Raw genomic sequence first — 18409 nt, forward strand, 5'->3', positions numbered from 1 at the left:
TACTAAATCACACCCAAGGACCTGTAGAGTATCATATTGTATTTTCTAGGGAGACATCACACCACACGCAGAAAACATGACATTCTGACTAAAAGCAATGGCAGTGCCACATATACACCCTAAGGAAGACACATTACAGCCATATATATATATATATATATATATATATACATACATACATACATACATACACACACACACACACACACACACACACATGTATCATGAGTATTTGCATATCTAATATTTCAAGCTCACAATTGATTTGGCTATGAATCCACCACAGTGTGAGTCACACACTCCAGCGTTATAGTAGTACCAACACCCCACCCTTGCTGCCCAGACAGAGGGAGCTTAATATTCATCCAGTGGTGAGTTGGGCCACTAGAACAACTCCCAAGGCTGTGGACAGACATGCACGCATAAACAACTTAAACAGGCACATACACATGGGCACACACAGCTCCGTAACACACATGCAAATTCAAATACAACCAGCTGTGGTGCGTCTCCTTGCCTCCGCGCTCTTCAGATCGCTTTCTCTTGTTCTATAAATCATAAATGTGCGTTCTCTGCTTCTTTACTCTAAAACCGTTACATTCTAGTTTGTAAGCAAGGATGTGGAACAAGGGACTCAAAACAAGCCCAAGGAAATGAAAAAAGATCAAGAAAAGATTTCCCAAAAGAAATTGAAGGTGTATGGCAAAAATGTTTGACAATCACTGATACATGAATGATTATTCATCTTCCTTTCTGCTACTATGTCTTTTTGCAGCAGTGTACATATTGTCTTTTCACCCCAACACAAATACACACACACACACACACACACACACACACACACATTTCCCTCGATTTCCTTCCCTCTTCTACCCCCCTTCTCAGTAGCATGCATATTAATGTCCCCATCTTCCACCTTATTTGCTGAACAACTACTATGTTAAAAAGGCAGAAAAACAAAGGTGAAAAGATTTATTTCCCATTAGAAATTAATATAATAGCTGGATGTCCAAAACATAAATCAAACAAAATCCAGAAAACACCCATCCTTGCAGCGCTGACTCCATGAAAGTCCTGTGTTCCCTCTCATTCATTCACTTTTGCCCCTCACATCTGTCTCCTTCAGTGCCCATATTCCCTACACACTCTTCCTCTCTCAATCCCTTATCCCCCCCGCATCATAAATGCCCCCTATTCATTTTTTCTCCTCCCCAATTTCCCCTCCTACTTCAGTGTCCTCCAATCTACCAGTTCACAGCTTCTTTTGCATCTCTCGTCCTCATTCATTCCTCTGTCATTACTCTAATCTCTCCCGTCTCCGCCGCCAGGGAGGATGAATTTGTGTGAAAACACTAACCTGCCCTTCTGGCATGCAGAGCAGAGCCAGGCTTTGTCCCTCTTGTTGTAGGTGCAGCAGGTCTTGCAGACGTTGTACTGGCAGTCCAGGCACTGGCGTTTGGGGTTGAGCAGGAAGGTGAAGGGCGCACAGCAGCGGATACAGCAGTGCTCGTTGAAGCGGTGCTGCTTGGAGAGGATGGAGCATCTGCTGCCTTCCTCCGCCAGCTCCTGCTTCATCTCACTGAAACAGAGAGCGAGAGAGAGAGAGAGAGAGAGAGAGAGAGAGGGAGGGAGAGGGGGAGAGAGACGGAGAGGACAGGAGGGGGAGGGGGAAATAGAGCGAGAGGGTGGTGAGAGTCTGGTCGAGAGGAACGTGGAAACGGTGGAGGATGGCGATGCGGAATAATTGGAGATGCTGTGGTAAATGAAAAATTAAAAGGGGGGTTATTAAAATAAAATGGGGCTGGGCAGAAGGGGTCATAGGTTTGGTGAAAACAGTTCTTCGCTGCCCATTTCTCTCTCTCTCTCTCTATCTCACACTGATTCTGTGGTATTAACATGATGGCTGACATTTCAATTTGGGCGGACCTGTCATGCCTTGTTTTCCCACATCAGTCATAACACAGCTGAGGAAAACAACTGCACGCATGTCTTCTTACATCCTCAAATGAAAGGGCATTGTATCTCCGTTAATCGAGGCACGCTGCAAGAACAAGGACTGGTTTGAACAGTGCCAAGTTAAAGGTCCCTTGATGGAGATCTCGCAGTCAACACACACAGACTAGCCTGAGAGAAAATCAGCAATAATGCTAAACCTTCACAGTCATGCTGGAGAGCTCTTTAGGCTTCAATCTAAAAATTACACTTTAAAAGTAGAGCAATGAAGGAGCAGTTAAGAGGAGGAACAGCCTCACTAATCTTGACACCTCAGAGAATTGTCCACACTAATGAACTATTAGGATTATAGACTATAAGATATACTTGACCAAAGCTTATTTAAAAATCAAATTTTCACAGCCACAACTGACATTGACATTCTGACAGCTGCATACAGCTGATTGTGCATTTCACACATATTTTGCACATTACAGTACTGCACAGTGTTACATTTAAGTTATCTGGGTTTTGATATTCAGTGACTGATAATTTGAACATGACAGACTGGATAATATAAGTTGTTAATCAATGTTTTAACCAGCAAAGCAGCTTTGCTCTCCGAGGCCTGTGCTCAACTGTTCACATAAATTATGTACATGGGTTTTTCCTCTGTAGGATTTGTGCTGACTGAGCAATGCACCATTGGCAGTGGCTCCAATAAATTATGTAATGTTTTGCATTTATATCATAAAACTTTTATCATCAGTGCATATTGCACTTGTGTCAATTATACTTAAAATAATACACAACTAGGAGGGAAGCTTAAGTAACACATTTATCCATGTTTACGCTTTCAGCCATCAGTTGTCATTAGGCGCGAATGGAGACTTGAGACGTAGAGATCGAGCCATTGCTGCTGGGAAGGTGTGAAAGTGGGTCTAGCTCAAATGGGCAGTGAGTAAATTATTTAAAGTCCTCCTCTATACACTATACACACAGCCAGGTCTGAGCCTATACTGATAGATATCCTTTATACCTATATAGAAAAAAACAAAACAAGCCACATGTGTCTGAACACAATGATACATGATCTATCTATCTATGTGTAGGCATACCAACCTCAATTAACCCAACAAGTCATTCATGGAAAATTAAGTGTACAGCAAACACGAGTGCTGAATGCAGCATATTGTGAATTTCCTGTGTTTAATATGTGTGCTGTATGTGTGTCTGTGGAGCCAGCGGGGGCATCGCAACCTCCTGCTTCCCTAAGTTTTAACACTCCTCCTCAAGCAGATCCTCTGCTGCCTCACTGATTGCTTTTCATACGCATCATTAGACGCAGCATATTAACAAGATGAACAAACCATTTCATATACAGTGTCATATCATGTGAGAATGGGCGAGGGGAGGGGGGGAGGTTTGAAGGGCAGGGTTTGGCATATGCATACTGTAGATACAGACATACGCCGGTATATACCATGATGATCAAAAGGAGGTTTTATATTCTGCGCGCAAGGTCAAAGCTGCTGGGAAATGTAAGCCTCCAATCAAATTAAAACCATCTAAACAAACCTGCAAGCAACAGAAAGGAGACTCTTCTTGCCTGAGCTGTACAAACACTCAAAACATACAAACACACCCAAGACAGAGAATGCCAAATAGACTGTATGCAGCTTACATTTATATTTCAATAACTCAAAGAAGCCGTTGCTTGGCAATAATTTCCTTCAGTGCTGATTAGGATCAGGTTCTGTCTGTGCTTTAATGAACAGCCCAGTTACGATGGCTAGCTCGCACCGTTTAATTAGATGAGTGGCCGAATGTACACATATAACCAAGGACAAGGACGGATTTTGTCATGCCTATCGTCCCTTCGCATTAACTCACATCTCTGTTAATGAGACATGAAAACCTGTGCTCATCTAGCAGCCATGACTGTAGATACATGTGGGTCATCCAGGTGCCACTGTGGGACAATTAACTCATGAGACATAACGGTCTCTCTTTATTAGCAGACTGGCCTTTTGACCTACAGAGATTTGTAATGTTAACACGTATTTATAGTCACGCTACTAATTCTCAGCATTACTCTGAGCATAATAGACAGAGGCAACATGGATACAGATAATGTTGAAACAATGGGAAAGTGTCTTTGAATTAAGACAGCAGGAATGCTACTAAATGCTGAGCCAAGCTAGTACATGGACCTTGTAATAGGGTCACTTTCTCAACTGGTCAAGCGTGAACTTTACCCTGCAGCTTTTAGGCCAATATGGAAGTCCATTAAGTGTTAAAAAAAAATGGCAATGGAACATCTACAATTTCATGATAGCTTGGCAAACTCATTCTGCCAATGAAGACCAAGTGATATGATCAAAAGGTCCAGGCACAGGTATTAAATGGACTTTGTGGTGATATTGCAGCAACACCTGCACCTCCACAGAAACATGGTTTCACATTTCCAGGCTGAAATCAGCTGGCAAACAAAGGTAATGCTAACGGTATCTGAGCAGCTGTGGAAGAAGTATTCAGATCCTTTACTGTAGTAAAAGTACTAATTCTGCAAAATTAAAACACTCCATCACAAGTAAAAGACCTGCATTCAAACCAAAGTATTACTTTAAGTATTAAAGTACAAAATGTACTTTAAGTATGATAAGTAAAAGCAGTCATAGTGCGGTAAAATGGTCCCTGTCAGTGTTTTTCTGTTATATCAGATTTTTCTGGATTCATGTGTGTGTGTCATTTAGTGCTATAGATATTTAAGGGTATGCTCATTTTAATTACTTTATATACTGTTGGGTAGTTTAATCTACACCAATGCATCATGGTCTATAATATTATGATGTTGTGGCATCACTGTCCTGGGAGAACAACGTATCTGTATCACATCAACTTTTCATCAGAAAAACGATGATGATGCGTTTTCCAGCTGATCCAAGAGGGTTTTAATAGATTGTGATGTGAGCCAAATGAATAAGTGAAATGTGAGTATTTTGTCCTCTGCGACTTGGAAATTTGAGTTGTGCTACCTTTTTCATATGTTTTGGAATATGCACGCTGGATTTGGGGTTTAGCACTCCACTGAGAATTCTTTTGTTGAAGTGCAACCTCCTTTTCCAACTCAGTGTTTTTAAATACTTTATATCTCATTTAAGAAGAAGAATTTTCTCAATCCATAGAGAAACACTTCATCCTTAATCATTCACAAACATTCACATTTAAAATCACCACAATTGCAGATACATGGTTTTCACTGGACAGGATGGCGATGAAAAATTGTAATCTGACAAGTAACTAAAGCCGTCAGAGAAACATAGTGGAGTAACAAGTATTATTAAAAAAAAGTACAATATTTCCCTCTGAGATGTTGAATGCTGGTGAATATAGTGTCTTAGGGTGCTACAGTGTACACTTTGAACTATTATTTATATATGGTGGGAAGACAATGTAGTAATGCATGGCATTTGTTTTGATTCACTATGTTTGGCACCGTTTGACTGGAAATCAATGAAATCACTGCAGTTGTGCAAGTTGCATTATGATGACTGATGAGTGTCTGTTTTCAGATGGTTTTATTTTGACATTATGCACATAGTGTGACTGATCACTGCATGGGTCAAGTTGTATGTTTCGGTTTTATATTTATATTTATGTGTGTGAGGAGGTCCAAGAGGGGGGAAAAGAACTCACGCACACATACAAAGTATACAAATATACACAAATTGTGGTCCTATACATTGTACTGGTTTCCATTACTACAATGGGGCTTAACCACTGCATGCACAACCACAACCACAGCAACAAATGACTGAACACCACTAGGGCGACCATAAAAAGCTCCCTCACAAGAGCAGCGGGAGTCAATTCTTAGAGGTAACTAAACCAGACCACACACAATCTCATGTGTGCACACACACACACACACACACACACACACACACACGAATGTTGGCTTATGGCACTTTTCCTAACAAGCGATTCATTTCACTGTATTTCATTTAACAACAAAACACTCTCACAGTTTCATCTTCAAGTCAAGGCAAAACAACAAGGTCAGCCATTCATTTAAACACAGCTTGTTCATCACACACACTATAATTCTGTGAAAAACCTTTTGGTACTGGTCAGCGATGGTGAGCGATTAATCTGCTGATTATTTCCTGGATTGATCACTGAATTATTTTGTGAATAAAATGTCACATCCTCCCAGAGCCCAACCTTGAAATATTCAAATTGCATGTTTTGTCTGAGCAACAGTCCAAAACCTAAAGAAATTGTTCTAAACTAAAAGTGTTTGGCCTTTTGTCTTGAAACATTACTGAAACAAGTAATTAACAATCAAAAGTTGCAGATTAATCGACTAGTTGTTTCAGCTGAGCTCAACTTTTAACCACAAGCTACATTTGACCAGAATATCCACATCCAATCAATATTTGTCCTCCTGGAACGCATCTAACAACACAGGCTTGAAACGAGGAAAATTAAAGTTTTATTCTGATTGAACTGCCTGGAATCAATTGGGACGTCATTAATGTACAATGAGGACAAAGACGGAAAATAAGGACGATGAATAAATTGTGACTGAACACAGATCAAAGCCAACCTGCTCTCCTCTGCAGCTTTGCATTTACCTCCATCGCCATTCATTGTCATTGTGAAATACGATAAAAGCTATGAACAACAGATCTGCGTGTTCCCAGTACAATGAGTGTAGTGGGCATCTCTGATGTGCTGCCTTATGTTTATTAGACAATTAATTCCTCAAGCCTTGCATCAGTGTCAACATGATCTATTGCTATAGCTCTGGATACATTTAAGAACAACAACAAAGTTCTTTGAATGCTGAAAGTTTGTCAAGAAACCACTCTTGAACTAAAAACTATTGATTGTGCAAATGTGTTGAGGGTACAGTGGGTTTAAAAGGGGAACAGAGCGCACAGGGCTGAATACCAATTTATTTTCTAATTTAAAATCTGGCCAGCAGAATGGTTGGTGGATTTAATGGCAGGCAGTGTATTTCTGACAGCCTGCCACTACTGGCAAACATTATTTGTGCTGAAGATCTATTAACACGGCTCTCTCTCATCTCTCAGTTTCCATCAAAGTCTGCCCTGCTTCTCCTCTCTCACTCTCTCTTTCTGCCAGCGATCTATTAACATACGTTTATTTCAGAGTTCCCTCATTTCTCCTGCTCCTTACTCTCTTTTTCAGCTGCCAAACGGACAAGGCTTGGCCTTCAGTTTCCGGGTGAGGTTGAATTAATGTTTCGATCAGATTTGTAATCAACATAATGGCATTTTCGAGGTCCAGCCTCACCAGTAAATAAAACAATTGCCATTTTCAAAAATGATGTATCGCCCTCTCAGCAGCTGTTCTCTGCTCGGTGCTGTGCTTAAGAGTTATACCTCTCAAAACTGATACACTGCTGACCAACACGCAGCAGGAAAGCAATGCCATAAATCAGCTTTGGTGTAAAGTAAACACTGTTACGTTCACAATTATGTAACTGTGTACTAATTTGTTGGGTATTTATTGAAACCAATCAATCCTCTGGTCACTTGTGTTCTTATTTAATGTTCTAAGAGGGGGATGAGTGCTAAAACAACACCAGTATGATGTATGTGGTTCATGATCGGGTGAATTATTGTAAATCACCAAAAAAGTGATATTCATAAGAATATTCTTCACTGACTAGACAGGGCTGTCACAACAGAAATCAGAAGACTTATTATGGTCATGGTTAAAAAAAAACTTCCTGGGGATACAATTGGCTCCATCTGTAGTGAGCATCAGAATAACAATAACAATAAAGTAAGTTTAATAGCATCGTCAAATTAAACATTTAATTCTAAAGGCACAATACTGCATAGCTTTTGGTATAATGATGCAACAAATAGCCTTTGAGAGCACCTCCATGAATAAAAAATGGAAATTCTTTTTTGAGCAAATGGTGAGGGACTGTTAAAATCTAAAATGGAATAAGTCAGACCCTGTTTAACACCAGAGAGAGAGATATCAGACTTTTTGAAGTGGGGTTCTATGAGGTACTTATCCATGGTGTATTAGTTACAGTTTGGAGAAGCAGAAGGGAGTCCCCACTCAGACGCTGAGCAGTGAATTGCTGTGGATGTAGTTAGTGCTACTGGTCTACCGCTGCCTCGATTACTGAAGCACCATCGTTGGTTCAGACCCAAGCATTTAAAACAGCAAGTCACAGTAATATCAAAAGCAAACCTAACAGGGTTGAGCTAGCGGTAGATTAGCAGCTCCTGTTTTTCTGCAAGGTAAAATTAGAGTTTTTGTCAATGGGGTCTGGTGGGTTATAAGTAATATGGTAATAAGATTGTTTTTGTAGTACATTACTTAGCCTCTGTGCTAAGACTCCTGTCTGCTTCCCCAAACTGGGGGCGTGCTGACCGCAATCTGCTGCAGGTATTAGACTGACTGGATAAGTACCTAATACAACCCCACTTCATATAATCTGAGCTATCCCTTTAAAGTTGTTTTTTATAGTGCACATGCACTTTTCAGCATGGAAGGAGCATGTATTCATTTGTAGAGCCATACACAATTAAGAAGGAGAAAAAAAAGGAGTTAATGTGTTGTTGTGAGTGACAACCCAGTGTGAGCATAGCTGAGGAGAAGATCCCAGAGAAAACCAGCAAACAGTATCCCAGAGAGTCTCTGCTCTGTGCTTTGATCTGCCTGCTGCAGTGGAAACCCACAACACCAGCGTTTACTGTTCACCAGTAAATCACACAGCCCCGGAGCGGAGAGATGTGGGAGCACACCTGGCTGATACGTGTGTGTGTGTGTGTGTGTGTGTGTTGAGGGTACATGTGTGCCTTTATTGATGCAGGTTTGATGTTGAGTGTACCAATGCACTTGGTGATTGTGAATTGATCGAGAGCTTTCCAAGCGCTTACGTTGCTTTTAATTGAAAGAGTGCAATTTCAAGTGCGAAGATGTTGCTTTCCTGTTTCTATGTAGATCTGCATGTGTGTGTGTGTGTGTGTGTGTGTGTGTGTGTGTGTGTGTGTGTGTGAGCTCAGCTAAAGTCTGTACATAGGGATCCTTTCTTACTGCCTGCAGAGACATATCAATACACTGTGTTGTGTGTATGTGCCTCCGAGTGTGTGTTACATGTGCATGCATTCATTTCTGTATTTGTACACCCTGTGTGCGTTAGAGCCAGTAGAATTCTTATCTGCTCCGGGGTGAAAAAAAGCACTGAGAACGGGAGCAAATTTTGGCTCAATTGAAGCGCAAAATTTGCATTTGGACCCCGACTGGGTGAAGCCGAGCTCCACACTTCATCCAACTCGAGCTCCAGCTCCAAGCGAGAGCAGGGGGAGCCACTGTAGATGCTCTAAACTGTCTTTCTCCTCTACCATGAATTCCATGACCTATGTGCCAGTCTGCCACTGCATTGCAGACAGTTTCTGGTGTTCAGCTGTTGGGATTCTCAACAAGCTATTGATTCGGGTGCAGGTAGGGTGAGCTGAGATGAAATCATGTTGCTTGTAGGTGGAGAGGTGGCAATCCTTCTCACCAGCGAGAATATATTTGTATGTTTTCATCACTTCAAAGCAAAAATCCACTGACCACCTTATAACAGGCAGCCCTGAAACATTTCAATCACAAGCTTAGGAAGATAACATAACCCCAAAGGTCCACCTAGTTCTCTTGCAAAGTACACTGCAATAATACGTTAGCACTCTCATCCATGAGAGGTTTGATAAATTACAGCTCTGGTCAGCTCCAGAAAATCACTGCAGGTATATCTCTGACAACAGCGGAGACTTTTAAGCTGAGATTCAGCCAACAATGTAATTTCCTCTGACAAGCGTCTGTAAAATCAAGGACTAAGTGACTTGGAATGATGAGGACATATAATTCCTGCGGCCTGTCATCTTCCCGCAAACTCTCCTAGTTGACATCTAGAGGACTCTGACATTAACTCCCCCCAGGGTGCTTAAGTTTAACTTACTTTTATTGTAGCAGCATTGACTAGAAGTCATTTTCAACCAAGTATCAGCATCTTTTTATTAACTTTAATTTAATGAAAACATGCTCCCCATGAGATGAGAAATGTAGTTTGGCAGAGACACCTGACCAAAAGAGCAGTGCCATGACAGCTTAATCATTAAAGAATACCCCAAAAAATACATTCACCAGCAAAAAACTCACAGTTATGTCTGCAAAGGCAGAATTTACTTCTCGAAAACCTCAAAGGCAGAAGGTAGTAAAGAGACAGAATATCCCTCCAGCAGTTGGTAAATTAATTACAGGAATCCTACGGCCTTTATACTTTTATGTTCCTCACTGTGACCAAAGGGAAAGAGGAAAAAATTTGAATTTCTACGAAGTACAAGAGAACTAATGATAAGGAAACAGAGCAAGGATGGCATTACATATTAAAGAGACAATGAATAAAAGTACACAACGAATTAATCGGAAGATACAGCACAAGGTGTGGTGGCTGTCATGAATGAACATCAGCGCTGCATATTATATCATATATTACTAAGGCGTAGAGGAGTTAGTGAGTCGCACACTAATGTAAAACACTGCAACAACTTAACAAGAGTCTACAGCCACGCCATCAGCTCTGTCCTCACGCTTTTGAACTCTCCTCAAAGATTATTATTTATATATTTGACTGTAATAAAAGCCTAGTTTTAAATACTGAGCTCAAACTTTTTTTGTATTTTGTGGAGGAGTGAGGCTAATTTATACAGCATACATTATTAATCATGTTCATTTTTCTGCGGTGGCCTTGGTGTGGTTTATTCATTCACTGCATGAATAAAGAGGAAACAGACTTGGTCTCTTTTCTCTCTGTTCCTCACGTCTCCCTCTCTCTCCCATCCTCAACACACAGTGAAAAGCAGGCACGGTGGATGATTTTCATGCACAATATTGCTTTCTCTCTCTTTTAGCCCACCTGCCTATCATTCTGTGGGTAGTGCACGGGAAGCTCAAGGTGACCACAACAGGGGCGACGTGATGCTGCTGCTGGTGTTGCTCTCCCTCCCTCTCCCCTTCCTACTCACCTGAAATGAAGTAAGATAGTTGATAAACCTACACACACACACACACACACACAGACAGAAGAGAACATCATCCCTCTTGCATGTGACGGCCTGCTGCTGATGCTGACAGACTGCATGTCTGTGACATGATTACACGAAATATATATAATACCTGAGCTTAATACCACAAATGGGAAACACCTCCACGCCCCTCTCCTGAACCCACTGGTGAGTTTTTTTCCCCCCACTGAGACCCATTCTTGCAGTATCACCAAGAACACACAAAGACCTGCTCCTTCTCTTCGCATACATCCCATCAACCCTGCAGGTTTTCCGGCCCGTTGAGCTAAGTAGCATGTTAGTAAACACTATGGAGAAAAACACACATGCAGGCACGAAAGCATGGATGGATGAACACATGCATATATATAAAAGACACACAGGGACGTAGGCTGTTCTGTGAGTGATGGCGCTGTTCCTATAGGGACACTAAGGCACAGTCCATGTAAATACTATGATGCATCCCAGGAAATGTACAGAGAGATGAATGAGGTGCTTCTGAGCCTCGGGTTCAGCTGAGACTGAATTGACAAAATGGCTAGATGATTATCGATTGTTATCGATTCCCGTTCCCTTAAACAACATTATATAATGCAATTGCAGTCTTCTGTGTCATTCGCAGCACTGTATTAAACCAATTAATCTGTCTGAGGAGGCTTGCAGCGAGCAGGTGATGCATCAGATCTGCAGAGGTTTTCACAGCATTATTGCAGCTAAAATCGACCACATTAGTATAATCTGATTTTAATTGAGAAAGTTGGCACCAGCACTCACTTTTAGCTCTTACAGCAAGTGCATACATAGAGTATTAACTTTATTTGAGCAAATTCATATGGTGGGAGTGTTAATATTGACATGGCCAAATGTATTTTTAATGTTGAGTTTACCCGCAGCTTAACAGCAAAGTCAGAGCAGTTATTAAGGGCTATATGCAGGAGGAGAATCAATTACACACAGCTTCCAGGCAGATTATCAGACTACCAAGTGGTTTAGGATAATGTCAAGCTCACTATTTAGTCTTTCCTGTCTTTTTTCAGCCTCATAATCACACAGCGACAATTCCTGAAGTTCACCTGTTTCATCTTGCCCTTCTATGATCTCTCCTCTTTTTAACGCCTTTTCTCCCCCATATATACCTCTGTAACTGACTTCTGTGACTTTTAGATGCCTTTTAAACCTGTGCTACCATCACTCCAACGGCTAAATCACCAACTGAGCTCTACACATCAGCACCAACGACACCCCGCCTCTCCTCTCTCCTCTGTGAACCCCAAGCTAAAACGAAGCCTCTGGGTGATGGGGAGACTTCAGTCTGAATCAACTTTGGCTGGCGACGATTATCCAACACGCCAATAATGAGTCCTCACTTTGGGAAACAATCCAAGCCAAATGTGTGCTCCGCTGATAACGTTTCCAATCAGAGCAGCCTTTCCACATGGCAACTATGTGAGAAAATGAGGGAGAGATAAAGAGGGGGAGAAAATAACATGCGGGGACAGTTTACTGCAAACTCAGCAAGGTGCCGAGATAATTTAGAAGTGAGGGAATTTATTTTTGCATTCTGGTATTATTGCTTTTACCCTGCAATTACTCAGTATTGACAGATTAAATTCAAAGAGGGGAATGTGTACTCTTTTTGACCATCTCTCCTCTGCAATGAGCATAACTGTTTTCAGAAAAGTAAAACTGGAACAGTGCACAAGATTTCCTCTGTGTCAAGAGACGAGGAGAAAAATAGGACCTCAAAGGTACATTTTATGGCAAAGTTTCAAATACTGAAAGACGAGCTGAGGTCAAAATATTCTAAAAAAGCTTTTAGAGTATTCATTCAGTGTATACGTGTATTTTTCAGAATTTCCAACAGTCTTATCTCCTTTAATCCATACCTCAATCATACTCACTTCATCAAAACACTCTATTGAAGCTGCCACTTCTCCCTCCTTTCATCCCTTCATCCCATCTCTCCAGCTACATCTCAGATTAGCAGCTGTAGCCCTTACAAACCACAGGCACGGATTGTTCTTTCCCCTGCTGAATAATCTCCATTCAAGCAGGAAAATCCAACCCAATGTGCCAAGAATGCTGCTTAAGTGTCAACCACACCGAACGAGGACACATCCAACACCAGGGCCTCCATCAGGGCGGATTGAACTGCTTGCAGTGAATGGATAGACTCAATCTGTTGTTGGGCTGCCACAAGGGAACAATGGCAGTCTACAATATGCTGCAAATATGTTTCATATAAATCACTCATGTAGAGCAAGGCAGCGATATAGTAAAACCTGTGCTTCACCAGATGCTCCTTTAAATGTAGCCACTTTTCATACAGCTTATCTACCTTCAAGACATTTACATTACAGCTTCATTTTTACATCTGCAGCTGTGAGCTTTTAAAAATAAAACAATATGTTGCTTAAAATCCTTCTAAAACCTACGGCAGCAGGCTGTGCTCTTTTTGCACTATTCTGTGATAATATTAGCTGCAACTGTACAACTGCACTACTTCGACTGCACAATATGCTGTGTGGTGCATATTAGCGGGTGTGAGAGGATGTGCTGCTGTATATCAAGAGGAGGCCTGGGATAGCCGCCAGGGAACAAGTGGCTATTTCTGTGGCAACAAAGACACGGAGCTACAGAAGAGCATCGTTCACTGAATTCCCCTGTGATGAGAGAGGAGAACTGCATGCAGGGAAAAAAAAAAAATAAAGAGAAGTGAGCACGGATAAGACAGACAGAGAAGAATAATTAGGGCCAAAGTAAGCACAAGAGAGGAGGGAGTTATTTTTGGGAGATGCCAATTCAATTACAGAGGATGGGAGTTTGGCTGCGGCTCTGACATAATGGGGGCCCTGGGCTCTCGTACTGACCGGGACTCTAGATCCCTATTAGACTATGAGGGAACCTGACTGACAGCTACAGCACGCCTGCTGTACCTTAGAGTGTGTGTGTGTGTGTGTGTGTGTGTGTGTGTGTGTGTGTGCAGTCTATGTGGATCCATGACAGATTTGACACTTGTCACATTACAGCACACACCCACACTGGTGCACACACACATGCACCAAATCAATCCGTTACACACTCTTGAAACAGCAGAAGGAGGGTACGTCGACTCCACATAGACAGAATCAAATACGCACACACACACTCACAGCTGCAGCATGACTGATGGCTGTGCGACACCCACCACCATGGCTCATTTTCGGGTCCAGGGGGCTCAGCATTTGTCAGAGGAGATTTGGGGGAAAGAGAAGGCAGAATATGGTATTGAATGTAGAACAAAAGCTATTGATTGCGGCCTGAGAAAGCAGGGATTTTGTAACTGCACAGCGCTTTTGATTTTAAGCACTAGAGCGACCGCTAATGACAAAGAGCAGGGAGGAGGCACATTTTATCGGTGCTAAGTGCATTTTGTAGTGTTTAACAGTGAGTCCAGCAATGATACACTTGCAAATTAGTGATTTATAAAGAAGACACAATGAAGTGACAGAGATTTAAGAGATGGATAAAAGCTAAAAAAGGAACAAACAAAATGCTAAAATGATAATGACCAATTGTCCGTGCAGCCTGTTTGCTAACGGATCAGTGTTGATAACAAACCAACAAGCCTAATGCACTTCCCTCAGCTGACAGACATGCATATTGGCTTTATGATAATACAGTGCAGGTGGCAAATCAATAGAGTCAACAAGAAAGAGACACTCATGCTGTGCCTAACTGTGCATATCAGACAATGTGAACTTGCTGCAGACCATTCACGTATGCAATACAAACAGATGCAAAACCTAAAATGAAAATGTCTTTTTCTATCTGTCAACCTGCGAGAAAATAAACCAAAACAGTCCCTTGATCTGTTTCAGTGGCTCAGTTGAACCAGAGCCAAGGGCACACGCTGCATACGCACAGAAAAAGAAGCTTGTATTTTTGATACACAGCTTTTTAATACACTTCGTAACATAGAGGACATTGGCAGATGTTGAAGATCTTTGATACATTGGTGGATTGAATTTAAATCAGAATACAACTAAATCAGATTGTAACAGCGACTTCTGCAAGCGTCTGAAATAGAGTACAGGCATTTAATAAAATCTTCTTTCAAAAACTCACATTTTCTCAACACATACTCATTTTGCATTCTATTGAAATGGCTTTAATCTTGTAACAAAGCTTTCTGATGATGGCTGCCGTGAGCTGCAGTGAACTCTGATGTTCAAGCGTCCTTGGATAACCCAATAGAACCACCCATAAACACAATTACTTCAGCCGTAACACACACACATAATACTCTATTTATGATATCTGGACAGCTTTCACCACAGGGAGTCCGGGCCACACTGTGGTCTCATCCTTTCAAGCCACACGCATCAATTTCCAGAGTGGTTATTATTTCCTGAGGCACTCTCGACGATAAAAGGTTGTTTTTTTTTTTTTTCATTCTACGTGGCAGTTACAAAAAAAATGCACACAGAGGAAGTCGTGTTCAACCAAACCAAAACATGCTCACGCGCAAATGAAAAACTCTGCAGCAAATAATCACAAAAGTTGAGCTTCTGAGAGTTTGGGGAAGGAACGAGAGAGTGGCTGCAAAGTGAAAAGGCATTACAGAGAGAGAATCACATCACAGTGTCCTTGCTTCGGTCACCTTCGGTTTCTTGTAGCAGTTGAGTTAGAGGGAACGAGAGAGGGAGAGAGAAAAAAAAAAAAGACTGAGTCGGGGAGAGGGATTTATCACAGCTGGACAGGTGTAGCAGAGGCAGAGGTTGAATGACCAGGACATGAAGGGGGACTTAGAAGTGTTTTGCTCCAGCAATTACTGCATTTTAACTCACTGTTTACCCTCAGAGTGTCGCCACACCGGGAAGAGTTGCAGCAAAAGCATGCAGCCTGATACACTGAGAGACACACATGCATTCATGGAATACAGCATGCACGTCACATATAGCACAGATACTCTGAGCACGTACTCACACCCTCTGCAGCTATACAAGCCACATAGAATAACAATGACATTGCATTTAGCTGGAAGCAAAAACGGCTCATCCATTAAAGGATGGAGCAGCCAGAAAGCCATTTCTTATGTCATTCTGCTACGGAGGCATAAACGCCTGACAGTTTATAGCACAAGTCATCAATGATGTGCAATGAGGGTCTGTAGAATAGGCAGGAGTTATAATCTAACTGAAATGAATATATTACTATCTATTACATTTCAATTCCACCTGGTTTAGATCTATTTGTAACAGTGCTATACTTACTTTGGATAGTATATGTCATGGGTCTATCTGGACTTGGCCTCGGCAGGTCTTGAACTCAACTGCAGCTCTGAATCTGTCCCTGGTCAGTCATTTCTTCAATAACTCAATTTAATGAAGTAACAAACCTCAGAGACGGTGATGACAAGGACTGACACAGCCCTGACACTCCATCCATTCCAGCACATTGGTACCTTGACATTGACTCATAGGTCACACTGTAGCATATGGCCTTAAAGAGCAGAGAGACAGCTTGTTCTACATATAGGTGTCCCTGACTGTGTATGTGTGTGTGTGTGTGTATGTGTGTGTGTGTGTGTGTGTGCGCGCGTGTGTTTCAGAGGACTGCTGATGAGAGCTAGCAGCCGGCAAGCCAAAAAACAAGCAGGTGACACTTGCACTACCGGTGAACAGTGTGGCACACAAGGTGAAAAGTGCACATACACATACGCACTTGCATAAGGGAGCGGGTAGTAAAGCAGTTTTCATTTTTAAAAGTGCTGTAAAATATCTTATATATGATGAGAATGAGAAAAACTTTTTTACAGCAACTATATATTATATGTGTAATATAGTTTAATTGGTCAGATAACATTCCTTCAAAATTACTTTGATTATTATATAATTGTAAGTTAAAAGTCAGCCACTTATTTTTATGAAGTAATAATTCCTTGTTAATGCAATAATGGGATGTCATTACCTTATCTGACAATCCCTTGGATTATTAAGTTTTACAGCATTTTTGAGCATTTAAAGTGAAATATTTAAGACAATTTAACAGTTATTCAAGCAGTAATATCAGTTGCAGCACAACTGCATATTATGCTCATTCATGTCATTCCCAGAATGACAACTATGCAATTTCTCTCACACACACGCTCTCACACTCCATTCACACTGATATGGCACGTCTCTTGAACACTCAGTTGAGATCCAACATCGGCAGATCAGAGACTTGGCAGGCAGTCTGCATGCAAGGGCACGCTGTGTGTTTACTTCACCATCAGCGAGTGTCAACCTTCACAAACCCAATTCTCAACTGAAGAGACAGCCTCTATGGCAGCCATTTATTTCCCCATCTGATCGCCGTCAGCCATCTCAAATTGCCAAGGAATCGGGCGGCCTTCAAAGAGGGCGAAATACGACCAAGTGAATATAAAATGTAAAGTAAACTGCTGTTGTAAAAGCAGGGGTGACTTTAGAAGGGAGAATAAGGCAACCAGTGGGCTACAAACTACAAGCTACTGTGTAGATTATAGGGTTTTGCTTTTAGTTATTATAGATGATGAAACAGCATAACAAAGGCAAAGTGTTAATCGCTGGAAGAAAATATTCAATCCTGCCTTAGCATATTTACATTTTAATATTGACTCCGTCTCAATATTAAAATGTCAACTGAGGTGCAGAACCAACTGAGTCCTCAGGACAGGGCTGGTGATAATGGTATATTTCAATTATTGTCAACAAATCCCATGAAGAGACCAAAACCTTTCTGCAGCTCTCAGTCGCAAGGCCATTTATTCATCTAAAATACTTACTTTCCATTTGTAAAAAAAAAAAAAAAAAAAGGCAAAGTGCTTCCCTAAAACAACTGGGCACTGTAGTTTTTACATAAAGTCAGTCAGACAGGAGTAAATTGTGCTTTTGTTGGGGACTATTTTTAGCTGTGGATTTAGTGAGGTGGTGAATGTTAACACCAACAGGAACACGAAGTATGTAAACAAAAATATAAAACATCACTTTATCCTCTGACACCCAATTCTTTTAGCCTTTTCTAATCAGCCCATATATAGACTGTCACTTCATAGTTCAGTCCTAATGTCCCCAAAAGCCAGGCAAGTGATGATGATGATCTGAGCAAGTAAGCTCAGAAAAGCTAAATGAAAGTTGCCTAGTTAACATTGTTCTGTATATGTAAACTGCCGGCTAACGTTAGCAAAGCAAAAAAAAAAAAAAAGCATCTAACAAGCTAAAGATCCAGGTCTTATTTTCAGAAGACATGAGGTGGCCGGAAACACAAGTCCAGTGGGATGCCATGTTGCACTAATTAGTTTTTAACATTATTAATGTTCTGGTAAAAAATCTGAGCTGTTTTTGTGAGTTTGATTTTGTGTCGTTCTG

The 18409-nt window shown here is 41.3% G+C and overlaps 1 protein-coding gene across 1 annotated transcript in view; it reads right to left on the reverse strand.

The window, feature by feature from the left end:
- myripb (myosin VIIA and Rab interacting protein b) overlaps positions 1-18409 on the reverse strand; it is a 97840-nt gene that overhangs the window by 54129 nt on the left and 25302 nt on the right. Inside the window, exon 2 of the mRNA XM_070853246.1 lies at positions 1358-1579. Within this exon, the coding sequence (XP_070709347.1) occupies positions 1358-1579 (222 nt within the window). The remainder of the gene's footprint in view (positions 1-1357; positions 1580-18409) is intronic.

The sequence above is a fragment of the Pempheris klunzingeri genome, chromosome 21 (genome assembly GCF_042242105.1).
Source record: "Pempheris klunzingeri isolate RE-2024b chromosome 21, fPemKlu1.hap1, whole genome shotgun sequence".
NCBI lineage: Eukaryota > Metazoa > Chordata > Actinopteri > Acropomatiformes > Pempheridae > Pempheris > Pempheris klunzingeri.